The sequence below is a fragment of the Centropristis striata genome, chromosome 17 (assembly GCF_030273125.1).
Source record: "Centropristis striata isolate RG_2023a ecotype Rhode Island chromosome 17, C.striata_1.0, whole genome shotgun sequence".
NCBI classification, from domain to species: domain Eukaryota; kingdom Metazoa; phylum Chordata; class Actinopteri; order Perciformes; family Serranidae; genus Centropristis; species Centropristis striata.
Genome location: NC_081533.1, coordinates 18,117,532 through 18,131,392, shown reverse-complemented (window position 1 = coordinate 18,131,392; position 13,861 = coordinate 18,117,532). Strand labels below are relative to the sequence as shown.

The window sequence follows — 13,861 nt, the reverse complement described above, 5'->3', positions numbered from 1 at the left end:
AGATATTAGATCACATGCTAAATTTGTTTTTTATTAGTATCATTTTTAATATTAATAAATCAACTTTGACAGTATGAGAGCTTTTAAAAGAGAACCATTATTTGTCAGATGTAAAGGGTTAAAATTAATACGTTACTCTTTCTAGTCCGAATTTTACTGTGGAAAAAAAAAATTTCTGCAATTTCTTGTGTAATTATCATAATTAGGAGCACGAACTTATTTCAGTTTCGTGCTTTAATATTTGTAATATATAAATATATATTTTCTGAGGCTTTCAAACTCTTTAATATAATTTCGGTGCTCACCTTGGTCACCTGAATGAACGAAATAAAGAATTTGTTTTCTTTTTCTTACCTCGTATTTTTATTTAAATTCGATCTGATCGAAAAATTGTTCTCTTTAACAGAGAGTCAAATGCTTATTATACTGTATAAAAATACAGGTGCAGTTTTAATATTAAAACTGATTTTTTTCTTCCTTTTTTCTCTTTTTTTCAGAGCGAGATTAGGAGATTTCCAGTGTAAATACAGTGTGCATGGACAGTTGTAACCAATAGGCGGTACTGTGCCATTCTTCATGAGGCTCTCTGCGTCTCCAGCCCTCAGGACAACACTGGATCTCTGCTTTCTTTGCTCCCTAATTGACCTAAATACAGCATCTCTCCGGTCCCTGCAGGCAGACTATCACAGCCTGCACGAGAGCCAGTCTCGTGAGTCAGTCTCGTGTTTTTTTCTGGAGTAATTCCTCGTCTCGTTGTATGATAAATCTCTGCGTGGATCTCTGCACAGTGGAGGATTGGTGGGTCGCGTCGGGATGGTTCACGCGGAGCAGAAGACACTCCCGACTGGAAATGAGACACGGGGTTTGGAATTATTTCACTAAATCCAAATCCTGGGATTCCTTTTTAAAGGTGAAGCTGCAGAAAAAGTAAACATGTTGGATGATAAAGCACCGAGGTCGAAGCTGGGTGCTCCGTCGAGAGGTTCGTCTTTTTACATTGAGAACCTGCTGCGGACTGCTTACACAGGGCCGTCCTCTGGCTCTGACAGCTGCAAAGTTACAGCCCACAGCCCGGCGACCTGTCCCGGACTGGAAACTAAAGGTGTAGGGGACAGAGAAGCGCTGAACTGGAGCAGAACATCACTAAACACAGCGGAGCGGACCTCCAGAAGTGAGTGCATCTGTTCATATGTCCGTTTTATGTCCCGATCTGATAAAAGAGTCTGTTAAATCGTTGTGAGCTGCTTTCCAGCGCTGCTTTAAATCTGTTGACACAACTATTACAAACCAGGAATCACACTGGAATTGCAAATTTCATACTGATATGATAAGATATGACAGCTAAAACCTCAACAACCCGTGTAAAAGTAAAAAATAAAAAATAAAAATAAAAATACCAGCTCCAGCAGCATCATTTTTCATCTTTTATTTTAATAAAAACATCCCTCTCTGGTTTTGGACGAAGGAGGACATGACGCACAATCTGTTGACGTTTACTTGCACTTGTCTTTGTGCGTAAAAACACCAAAACACCCCAATTATCCGCCTATAACACGAGCTAACAGTGTTTGGCATCCACCCAACGATCTCACTGTGACTCTCCAAATAGGGCAGCAGCATAGATCTGATGCTTATTAATAATGTTGGAGAGGACAGACAGCATGGAGGCGCACAACTGGTGCAAAGCGTGAAAAGAAAAATGTGATGCTTAAACACGAGCGAAGTGAAGCTGAGCAATAAGAAACGTGTTTTATTATTATTATTATTGTAGGTCCACAGGACAAGGAGGAACAGTCTGACCCAGCGCCAGCGAGCTACCGGGACTCCCCAAGTTTAGCAGGGAGGGCGGAGGCCGAGGAGCCGGAGGAGAAGGAGCCGGAGGAGCCGGAGGAGGAGAAGGGGGACGACAGTCTGACGGATGACAGAGAGGAGGACGACGCGCGCTCCTCCTGCTTCTCTCGAGAGGACAGCAGTGATCCAGGTGAGGCCACGTTCTCCTCTAGTCCGCCTCGTGCGCCCTGCACAGGAGGCCATGTCACCACGCATGCGCTCTCCTTCTTCCTAATAGTTGTTTGTCTCATTCAAAATGTAAAACTGTGGCTGTGAATGTTTACAGAACTTTTTTAGTTTGCTGGAGTTTGATTATTTTTGGACAGAGGGTCAGCAACACTTTTATATTATAACACTGATTCCAAAAAAAAAGTGTGGATGTTTCTAAATTGCAGGCTACATAAAGGAAAATGTGATGACAATTTCTTTGTGGCATATATTCAACGAGACTGAATATTTTATGTTCAACCTGATAAACCTTTGTTTTTGTAAATATGCACTCTGAAATTGATGCATTCTGGTTTTATTTAGATTTTACACTCTCACAACTTATTTTGGATTGTGTGTGAAAGTGACAGAGGTGCTGCTGAGAGTTACTGGGAGTCATTGTGGGTAATATTCATCAAAAAGCACCTTCAATTTTCCTGCAATGGCCCAGATTGACCAAAATCAGTTCTGGTTATTTCATAAAGACATGACAGAAACTTTACAGTTTAAGCCTTGTGGACTCAGCAATGACTAAGCAAGGCTGTGATTGTAAGTCTATTATATTAGTATATTGTATATTGTAAGTCTATTATATTAGTATATAGTATATTGTAAGTCTATTATAAACTATTTACATATACACTCAGACCCTTCAGGACAAAAATGTCCCATTGAAACCCATTTAAACTGCAGTTTTTGATCCAGCAACCATTACAGAATAACAACATGCATTCTAGTAAATCAGGCTTTCAATCCAGAGCCCTGACATCAGAAGTGTAGTTTTTATTGTAATTGTAGTTTTTAATCATCAGATCGAGTCATTTTCTCGTGTCACCTGATGGAGCAAATGCTATTTTCCTGATTTACACCAAGTTATTTCTTCTTATGGAGCACAATATTGTTAAATAAATCCCCTGAGCAGAGTTGTTACGTAAACAAACCAGCAAAATTTTAAATAAAAATGGTCAAAATTTAAAAAAAAAGTTTTAAATTGATTTAAGATTTAAAATAATAAAAAAATAGTAAAAATACATAATTCTATATTTTATTTTTTAAAGTGAGTCACAAGGGTTGAACTTTATCTCAATATAAACTGATCTTTATATAAGATACCATTAAAGCTACAGTGTTAAAGTTTTCTCCATGTAATAAACTCTCTCCCGTTTCCTCCTCAGGCGACATGAAACTGTCCCGTAAGAAGAAGACGCGCACCGTGTTCAGCCGGAGTCAGGTGTTCCAGCTGGAGGCGACCTTCGACCTGAAGCGTTACCTGAGCAGTTCGGAGCGCGCCGGGCTAGCCGCCTCGCTGCAGCTCACAGAGACGCAGGTCAAGATCTGGTTCCAGAACCGCCGCAACAAGTGGAAGAGGCAGATCGCTGCCGACATGGAGGCCAGCAGCGCCGCCGCCCCCGCCCCCTACGGCGCCCAGAGGCTCGTCAGAGTCCCTGTGTTGTACCGCGAGAACGTCGGCGTGCCTCATGTGACGTCACCGGTGGTCGGCTTCTCTAACTCTCTCAGCTTTCCATTGACTTCACACTTCACACACCCGGTGTCCTTCATCACGCCACAGATGACCGGCCTGGTGTGACGCCAATAAATCTAATAAAGATGCTGCAAATATATTCATTTTAGTTGACTTCCTGATAATAAAGTGGATTCATCCTGTGTTTAAGTTTTCTAGAAGCATCTGAAGGTGGATTTCTAATCGTCATGATCCCTGAACGGCTGCTTTAAACACTAGAAACAAGACTGTTTCTCCTATTACCAATGTTTTATTCCAATATATTTTAACTTAAGTGATTATGGGTTTCAGCGCTAGATGTTAGTGACTCTGATGGCTGTTTTCAGATATTTAAGCTGTCCACAGTCCTCTCCTCTGGCCTGCATGGAGGACTTTCACAGCAGGTTTCAGGATTCAAGTATCAAGTATAGATGAGGTCAAAGAAGGGTCAATAAGAAGGTGTGGAACTAATCTGTGACGTTTATGAGTCTCTGTAAAACTCTAAACTAAACCGAAAAATAGTATTAGTAATATATTTATATAATTATATATATATTGTTATATTAGAAATAGTAGAAAATGTAAAAATAATTAATGCACAAATGATTAAATATCATTGTCAACGCTCAACAACAACCAAGAAAACAGATGTTTGTGATCATCTGTGTGCAGATTTAAAGTCCTCAGACGTTTACTTGCTTTAATTCCTGCTTTAAATCTGAACTCTGGTGGTTAGTAAATCATCCTTTTACTCACCAAACAACTTCAAACTCTTTCTCAATATAACTTAACAAGCTCCAACTCTTTTTGACCCTACTTTGATCCCATACATGGACATATTATGCACCGTGTCTCTGAATGATCTGCAAAATTGTTGATCACTTGTAAAAAAATGTGTGACTTTTGATAGCTGTGAGCATGTGAGGGTAAGTTATTAGCAATATTCTTTGACACATTTATTTCTATTTTTTATTTAAGAGGATTTTAATACAGACTTTTGTACACTGATGTGTTCACATGTGAATAAAATGTAAGCACAAACTGTTTGGTGGTTTCTTTATTCTCTAAGAAATTCAGCTTGTGTAAACTCATGTTGGCTGAGTGACATTTGGGTTATGAGCTAATTTTGAGGTTAAAGATCATTAGAAAGGATTAGAGGTGATAAAGTTTATTGGATGCATATTTTTTTAATATAGTAAAACGTTCAAGAGAAATACATAAGTGAAATTACACAATGTTTTCAGCTTCTGTGGTCCTAAAGCCATAATTCAGCTCCTGTAACTCTCATGAGCCCAATAAAAAGTTGTCAAGCTGTCATGTGAATGAGGCATATACTAAAATTTAAAAAAAAGAAAAAGATATCAAGCAACTCCACTGTGATGCTGCAGCAACTTTAAGTCAAATTAACTCTTGAGTTTTGGTGCATGCAGCCAGAAAAGCGTTCCAATATGGCAGCCAGACCTGAACGTGCATCACAAACCCTCACCAATCACGAGCTGCTAACCCGCACTCTTCCGGGTCGTGGAGGCTCGTCGCACCTCGCGCCCTCTGCGCGCTCTAGTCGCAGCCGAGGAGCGATGGTGCTCGGAGCGCACAGAGGAGACCGCGGCGGTGTTTCGGGACGAGATGCCGGGGAGCATGACGAGCAAAGAGGACGCCCCGGGCCGCAGCGCGTCTTCTCTCACCTTCACCATCGACAACATCCTGAACCTGAAGCAGCGGGACAGCGGGGACACGGAGGGGACGCGTGGACAGCAGAGGGACCGTGGATGTAAGGATGCTTTACAGGCGCGCTACGAGGAGGTGTGGGACGTCCGGACGACAGACGAGACAGGTAACTGGACATTTAACAACTAAACGCATAAACTAAGAAAGAATGTCTGTTTAAACAAATATTTAGACTTTTTTTTTGAAGGAGTAGACACAGTTTGGGGCTGTTTAGAGGCAGAATGCGTAAAGATAAAGCTGGGTGAAAATACAATAAGCTGCTGCTCTTTGATACAATAGTAATAAATAGGGTTGAAGATCTCAGAGCAAATGTCCTTGTTTATTTTTTATTTATTGAGCAGGAAACAGTGCAGCTTCTTTGGGCATAAAAAGTTTAATTTTTTTAGTTTTGTCGCTTCCAGAGCCCAGAGCGCACAGCGCGGACACGCCGTCGCCGCCCGCCAGCTCCTGTCCCGGGGCGCACGGGGCGCACACAGCCGGGGAGCAGCAGCAGCAGCAGCAGCAGCAGCAGCAGTCCTCCGCGGACTCTAAAGCCATGGTGAAGAAGAAAACGCGCACCATCTTCTCCAAGAGACAGATCTTCCAGCTGGAGGCCACCTTTGACATGAAGAGGTACCTGAGCAGCTCGGAGAGAGCGTGCCTCGCCAGCTCGCTGCAGCTCACAGAGACCCAGGTCAAGATCTGGTTCCAGAACCGCCGCAACAAGCTCAAGAGACAGCTGTCCACGGACACGGAGGGCCCGCTGGGCGCCGAGCAGCTCTTAGAGGCGGGAAAAAACGTGCAATTACCGACTTTTTACAAAGACAGCAGCCTGCTCGGCGGATGTTTGTTGCCCATGCCTTTCCCCGTCACCGTGTACCCGACCGCCACCGCTGCGCCTTACATCTACTTCTCCAACACTGGCAAATACTTCGGCCTGTTCGATGCAGACTGATGCTGCTCTCTGTGGGGACACAGGACATTGTGAGGACCGTGTGAAGACATTGTGAGGACACACAGTCTTCTCTGTTCTGGCGCTAGGCCTGTCACTTTTTTTTTTCTTTTTTAAATCATAAAAAAAATCTCCCAACTTTGATGTCAACATATCAACTAATCCAAGACATGCATGTGCCACTTTTTGTCCTTATTATTATTATTATTATTATTAAGGATATTTTGAATAGAAAGTTTATCGTCAGAAAAGAAGTGCATGCATTAAAGTTCCTCTGAGCAGTAATGTCATCTGAATGAATGTACGTTAATGCTGCATCAACTTTTTTTTTTTATCATCCCGCAATAATATTTTTTTTTCTTATTTTTTCCAACTTTTCCAAGAGTTTCTGTTGTATTTATATGGCCTTATTATTTTGTTTTTAAATTGAATAGTTTGTTTCCACGTGACCTTTCATATGACAGACTGTTAAACTGTGAACACAGTTCCTATATCATGATGGATTTTGCAATAAAAAGCGTAATATTTGCAATTTTACCAGAGTTTTGATTTAAACTGAAGTGTATTCGGACAATAGACTTTTTAACTAATTAACTTTGATTATTGATTTGCGTTACTGTCTTTTCTTTTCACTGCGCATTTGTTTCCCCGTTATAAATCAAACTTATTTTTAAAAAGTACAGAATGTCGTCATCACAGGCAACAACGAAGTTAAAGTTGAGATTTTTCCTCTGCTGTGACAAAGTGTTTTCGGTTGGGTTTTTAAAACTTACTTAACGCAGTAAAGTGGACCGAGGTGGAGCAAAAAAAAAGAAGAAAAAAAACATTATTTCTTTTAAACGAACGAACGGAAATAATCCTGAAGCTGATTTCTTATTACTGATAATAATTTACAGTATACTTCACTGCTCTGTATCCATTAATTACATTTTTAACTTGTAGTGGTGGAAAAAGTATTTTTCAGAAGTGCAAAAATACTTTGTTGCAAGTAAAAGTACTTCATTCAAAGTGTTAGGTAGGCCTGCAAGAGTTTTAGTATCAAAATGTACCTAAAGTATTAAATATGAAGAAACACGCCATTATTAGATCATAATTATAAATGCATTAATGTGTTCATCACTTTAATGTTGCAGCTGCTAAATATGGGCTAATTTTAACGAATTTGTAAAATGCACAGTGGTTTAATCTATAATAATATATCATCATTTATTACATGACATATACTTTTTTTTATTAATCCAAAGATGCAAAGTAACAAGTAACTCAATTAACTTAATAATGGAGTAAAACGTAGAGGCTAAAATGCAGCGAAGAGAAAGAAGAGTTTTACACTATGTGCCTCAGAGTATTGTATAACTCTTTAAAAATATATTTTTTGTTGTTGTTTTAGTAATAATCAAAGTTTACTTACAAAAAGTCAGTCAATGTTTGTTTTTTCTGGCTGTTTGAATATTTACTGTTCAGAACTGTTTTTTTTTTTTTTAAGATCAAATACTGATAAAAACTGGATCATCTGTCTCTTGGAACTGGATCCTTTATGAATAACTTTGCCCAGACTGATTATGAAGAGAACATTATTAGAAACTGTCATTAATGTTATACAAATAAAAATGGGGTAATATTTTGTCTTTAACCTTAACTAAAATATAAGTTTTAAATGCAATTCTGATGATCATGATTACAGTTTGCAATGTTTTAACTGCAGCAGTCAGTGTGAGGTCGATAAATCATTTGGAAATTACACTTTGAAAATAAAAAGGCAGAAGATTTTGACATCCAGACATATGTACTACAATCTAAATTTAAAAAACAAACAAACCTAACATTCATATTTCATATCAATATCTAAGACAACAGAAGGAGTTTTCTGTTGAGTAAAAGCTCAAACAGGGAAACTTTTTGTGATTGAGGACAAAAAGAGTAAAGAGAAAATATGTCCAGAACAATTCATGGACTGTTTAAATAAACAGAATGTAATAAAAAAAAATGTAAAATTTAAAAATAAAAATAAAGTATCTCATCATGTTGATTAACTTTTGTTTCAAACATTTGATCCATGTGGTAAAGTACTGCACATCCAATCGTCAAAACTTACATTTAACATGGAAAAAAAAGAAAAAAAATACATCGGTATAAAACATAATTATTATTATTATTATTTTAAATATTAAAAAAATATTTATTTATGAATTAAAGTTTAATCATTAAAGGTTAAAATTCAACATGGAAAAAGGAGGAGGAGGAAAGGAATAATATAGGTATACATTTTTAAACTTTTTTAAAATCTGTATTTATTTGTTAATTAAAGTTTTGATCTGAAGATTATTTATGTTGTTTTTTTTTGTTGGAAAAGTTAGGTCAACCTTATAAACTACAGTATAATGATTTTCCTTTGTGCACTGATCAGTGAAAGAGAAATAACGTCTCACGTATATGTGTCAGTCACTAAAAGTTCTGATCAAATTAAAACAGAATATTCAGTCACACGCACAACAAACATATATATTTTTTACATTTGAACTTTACTGCCTGCTACTAAAAAAGTCATGATATCATTACTAAAATTTAACATGAGGTGGACAAAAAACTGTCTTTGGGTCAGCTGGACTGTGAGTCTAATATATTAACTTAGAAAAACGTTTTAGTGCCTTGAATCTGAATTTAAAACACAGAAGTAGCAAAAAATTCTTCTTCATGGAAGTAGGAAAACAAAAACAACCAATGACAGATCAGGCTACTGCATAATTACACACTGATCAGCAGCTTGGAGGAGCAAGACCGAGCAAGACCCATATTTTCACACTGCACAAGCAAAAAAAAGAAGAGTCATTACATCATGATGTGTCACTTACATTCACACTCTGAACACTGACACCATCTGTGCTCCACCAACATGGTTTTCATTTTAAAGCATCTGCTGCCATCAGAGGATTCTTAGTTTTCTTACTGATGTAGGTGATGACACAGTCAGAGTCAGAGCTTCACCCACTGTCTGTTTTTCTTTACCGTGAGCGTGCACGAGCGTGCACGAGCGTGCACGAGCGTGCACGAGCGTGCACGAGCGCAGCTGAGTAATGTATGGAGAGGAATAAGAGAAATGTGGATTTAGGTGGACTTGCATCAGTGCTTCTGGAGAGATTTTTTCCTAAAGGGCCCAGCAAGCTGCACTTACACACTGTTTCCGGGTCACTTCCCCCTTCAGTGCTGGAGCCTCTCACTGCTTTCTCCCTGTCACAGCCGTTCAAGGCCCCGTCGCTGTTAACCTGTTCACTCAACCACTTAGTCTGCCTGAAATCTGCTGTTTTCTGCTCTACACTCCTGTCCACCTTCACAATGCACGGCCACTTCTACTGGAGCTCAGTATTCACAGAGGAAAGGAGCTGCTGTTCAATACCTTGTGACTAAAATGCAAAAATTAAGAGTGTAAATAAACTTTTTTCCACCACTTTATATGCTGATACGCTACTTATCTCATCTGATATTCTGAAATAGTTAAAAGAAAGGAAGAATACTGCCCAGTCTTTAAAAATCGACAAACTTTTAACATAAAATTCTCTTTTAAAGGTGATTTTTGCATCCAACAAATCACAGCTCAACATATATTTTAAACTGAAGTGTTCACTTGTATTTGTAAGGCTAAAATATCAGCACAATGAACAGAACTTTTCTTTTTTGTTTGTTTTTTACATAATCAGTAGCATGTTACGAAGTGTAAACTGCAACAGATCCTTCTAAGCCTTTAATGCTTTACAGTTGAAGTGGATTTGAGCGTCTTATTGTACAACAGACTGGCAGGCACCCTTTGAAAATGTCAATAATCCAACTCGGACAGCGATTAGCTCGCTGCTTCATCACCTCCATATTAATCCCAGTTAGATGTGTAGTGTCAGTGTATTGTGAATATTTGGAGAGATAAGCTGCAGCATTAAATTACGGTGCATTTTAAAAAGGGATAGCAAGTAACAGTTGTGTAGAATAAACCGTTAATTCACATTAGTGAAATGATTAAATATGATAAGGTATTTAGAACCATGCACATTATTGTTGACATTTTAGTAGCAATATAATGCAATATAAGTTTTTGCAAATATTTCATTTCATAATGCACACTAAGCTCAGAGAGAGAAAAAAACAGTAGTCCCATGTGCCCAAAGCAAAATATAATATATACATTATAATATATCAAGTACTGTGCATCTATGAACTCATTACAAGTTGAATATCAAATATATGCATATGTATGTCGTGTAAAGAAATATTTCAAATGGAAGATATTTAATTAACGCAATGTAAGCATTCTCCACTTGACTTTGACTTTTAATGAAAGTTAGATTTTTTTATATGACCTAAAAGTAAAAAAAAACAAAACTAGAAACTTAGAAACTAGTGTATATATTTTAGTGTTAATTTTAAGTTTGGGCTTTAAAAGGGCCTGCTTTTTTATTAATTATATAAAAAATTTTTTAATTATTTATATTTTAATTTTGATGCAACACATTTAAGTATATTCACCTAAATCATTATATGGTTATATTATATTATTATATAGTATGGAGTCATTGACGGGAAATCACCATTTGTCCTTTTTCTCATCTGAATATAATTCAAAATAAATGATACAAACATTATTTAATTATTATGAATGATTCTTGATAAAACACATAATTCACATTTTCTATTTTCTTGTCTTAATTCTGTATTTCCTGGTTTTGTTTACAACTGTACCACAGATTGAGCCTTTACGTTATTAATTATGGCTGCTGAGGATTAAAGTTGGGTCAAAGGTCGCGGTTTTGGGTAAAATGAGTCTTCAGAGGATGAATGGAAGTCAATACAAACGTCCTCAAGTGCAGCAGAGCAGGTTAGTGTGCAGAAGAGGCTGCTTGGCGTGTCTTGGAGTGTGTCTGAGATGTGTGTGTGTGTGTGTATGTGTGTGTGTGTGTGTGTGTGTGTGTGTCGGGTGGGGTTTACAGTCGCCAGACTTCCTGACTCTCCTGCTGTCGGACACTTGTGAGCGCAGCGTTGGCTCTCAGTGTCTCAGCACTCTGCTCTGCAACCACAAGGTTCAAGTGACCCGGCAGTCTGCCCCGGACCCCCCCCCCCCCCCCCCCCAACACCATCACCCCCGCCCCCCAGCCTCGTCTGTCAGAGGCGAAGAAAAATCCATTAAAATCTCAACCTGATCAAAAGACGCCCGAAGCCAAGACACCATGTGCTCTCATTTAGAGCTATCGATGGCTGGCCAGCATTGTGTGGTAGCTTCATACATTGACTGACTGCCAACAGTGGCAACAAAGACTGTTTTTCTACAGAGAAACAGAGCTGAGAGTTTGGCAGAGTACTCCGGGCTGATGTTCACCTCAAGGCCATGCAGAGCTGTCAGCACGCTCCTCCAGTCTGACCAGCAGTCCACCACTCGCCACATGGTTTCATTCTGTGTTAAATGCATGAATGCCGAGCGCTATTGTTTGAAATCATTGATCCCCCGATTGCAAGTGATGATGTGGTCCCACTGAATGATTGTGGTGGGAGTTTCTGTCATTCCATTAGCATGCAAATATGGAGATTTACGGCTTGGTTTCAGCACTGTGTTTAACCCTCTGAAATGCATGTTTCCTGCCAAAAATACACCGTTTATATTGTGGAAAGAAACTGTTAAAACAGGCGTTATTGTTGGAATGTGAACTTTCCAACCGTCTTTGAATGGATCATAGGTTACGAAAGTTTACGTTAGAAAAAGAGAAATTGTGATATTCCTGTCAAAATCACTTTAGTCTACATGTCTCATTTAAAACGTTGCCAAAAAATGAACTGTTTGGAATAATTAGATCTGGTTAAAAACATGAAATTCTGCACTCCTCAGCGCCAATATGAAGCTTTGATTGATTCTGCTGAGATGAACGGTCACATGACAAATATTCACTGAAAATCACAGAGCTGCAGGTTGTTTACACAGAGCAGAGGGGAGAGGACAGGAGAGTAGAGGTTGTAAAATGTATATAGTTCAATAGTTTAATATGTATAGAATGTGGAGAACCATTTTTTCCCCAATAGTCATGACACATGTGGGCACTTGGAAAAGTGCCAATTTGTAAAAAATAATTTATCAGAAAAAATCTTTCAAAAATGTTTTCTTCTTTTTTATGATTTGTGTCATTATAAATGTGTAATTCTGCACAAAAACATTTTTGAGTTGTTCCCACGTCTAGCCATAGTTGTGCTGATTCCCCAGAGCTGCAGGACTTATATATATATATATACATATATATATATATGTATATATATATATATATATATATATATATACATATATATATATATGTATATATATATATATATATATATATATATTTAATAGGCTCTGTTGTACATACAGCAGCCATATAACCTCTCACTGTGTGTCCATGTGTCCTGACGGATCTTCATCCTGTCTTGGTTTGAGCAGCTCGACATGTTGTCACGTTTCATTTCATCTCCTTCACACCGAGTGACAACTCTGATTGAGATTTCCCCATCAATCATTGACCAGCGGCCTCCATCGTAACTAGACCTCAACGTCTCAATGAAGGAGCCATTCAATCTCTGCACTACTTGTTGGTGCTCCACGCTGGAAAAAAAAAAAAAAGAACAGGCCTGTTTCGCCTTGAGCTTTCTTTGTGCATTCTCAGATGGGATTTATAATTACTACCAATTACTGTTGGAGCTGCCTGGAGGAAGCAGCTCCTCACTGTGAACACTGAGCTGTTAACATGATGCAGCAGAAGTCAGCTGGAAAATACTACAACTGTTTGTTCTGTCTTCTCATTGAGGCAGATAGTAAACAGTGAGTGTTGGCAAGTAATGTGAGCCAGTGAATCAGTATTTTAGAGCTGCCAGATATACACGAGACCATTAAACACCAATGTGATCAAAGGGATGATAGATGGCAATGAGGAAAACTGGCTAACTGATGTTTTTGGATTATAAGGCAGGACATTAATTTACTTATCATTTTTTCTCACTCGAAATGGAAATTGAGATTATTGTAATTTTCTTTTTTTTACTCTCTCTGTATTTGCTACATGGCTGTTGATTGTAATGGGACAGAGCATTTCCATTGTATTGTCTATATTACATTACAAGTAGTTGGATATTTGTTTTTTGTGGCCACGGTGTGTTGTTTTGTTGTTGTTTGTGTCTATGTTGGAAAATGTAATAAAAATATTATTCAAACACCAATGTGATGTTGTCAATTATATAATTAATATAATATTATGTCAATGCATAATAAAAATAGACTTTAAATAAAGATGGATGATGCATCTACTCTCCTCTCACTGTACAGAAATGAAGCCAAAATAATGTGGATGCCCTGCTGCTGCATCCAGGTCCACCCAGACACCTGCTGCATTCACCTGCATGTCATTTATAGCATCGAGTCTATCTATAACAGCAAGAAGTGTGTGTGTGTGTGTGTGTGTGTGCGTGTGTGTGTGACCGTTTGTCAGACTGACCTCAGATTTCCTATGTGGCTTGCACATGGCACGAAGGTGTGCATCCTCGATTTTGAATTCATTTTTCAAAATATCATTATTTACGTAGGACGTGTTGCTGCATTGCACTGTTTCCGATCAGACGCCTTTTAGGGGAGCTCCGCCCCCTTTTAGGGGAGCTCCGCCCCATTG

At 38.5% G+C, this 13,861-nt stretch overlaps 2 protein-coding genes across 2 annotated transcripts; both read left to right on the top strand.

Moving 5' to 3' along the window:
• Nucleotides 1-888: 888 nt before the first annotated feature.
• LOC131989806 (homeobox protein HMX1-like) lies at nt 889-4,115 on the top strand. Its single transcript, XM_059355142.1, has 3 exons — nt 889-1,171; nt 1,772-1,981; nt 3,213-4,115. The coding sequence occupies exons 1-3, from the start codon at nt 934-936 to the stop codon at nt 3,623-3,625; spliced, it is 861 nt and encodes a 286-aa protein (XP_059211125.1). The 5' UTR covers nt 889-933; the 3' UTR covers nt 3,626-4,115.
• Nucleotides 4,116-5,041: 926 nt separating this feature from the next.
• On the top strand, nt 5,042-6,450 carry LOC131989203 (homeobox protein HMX2-like). Its single transcript, XM_059354401.1, has 2 exons — nt 5,042-5,372; nt 5,668-6,450. Exons 1-2 carry the CDS (start codon nt 5,165-5,167, stop codon nt 6,198-6,200), a joined length of 741 nt encoding a protein of 246 aa, XP_059210384.1. The 5' UTR covers nt 5,042-5,164; the 3' UTR covers nt 6,201-6,450.
• Nucleotides 6,451-13,861: the final 7,411 nt, after the last annotated feature.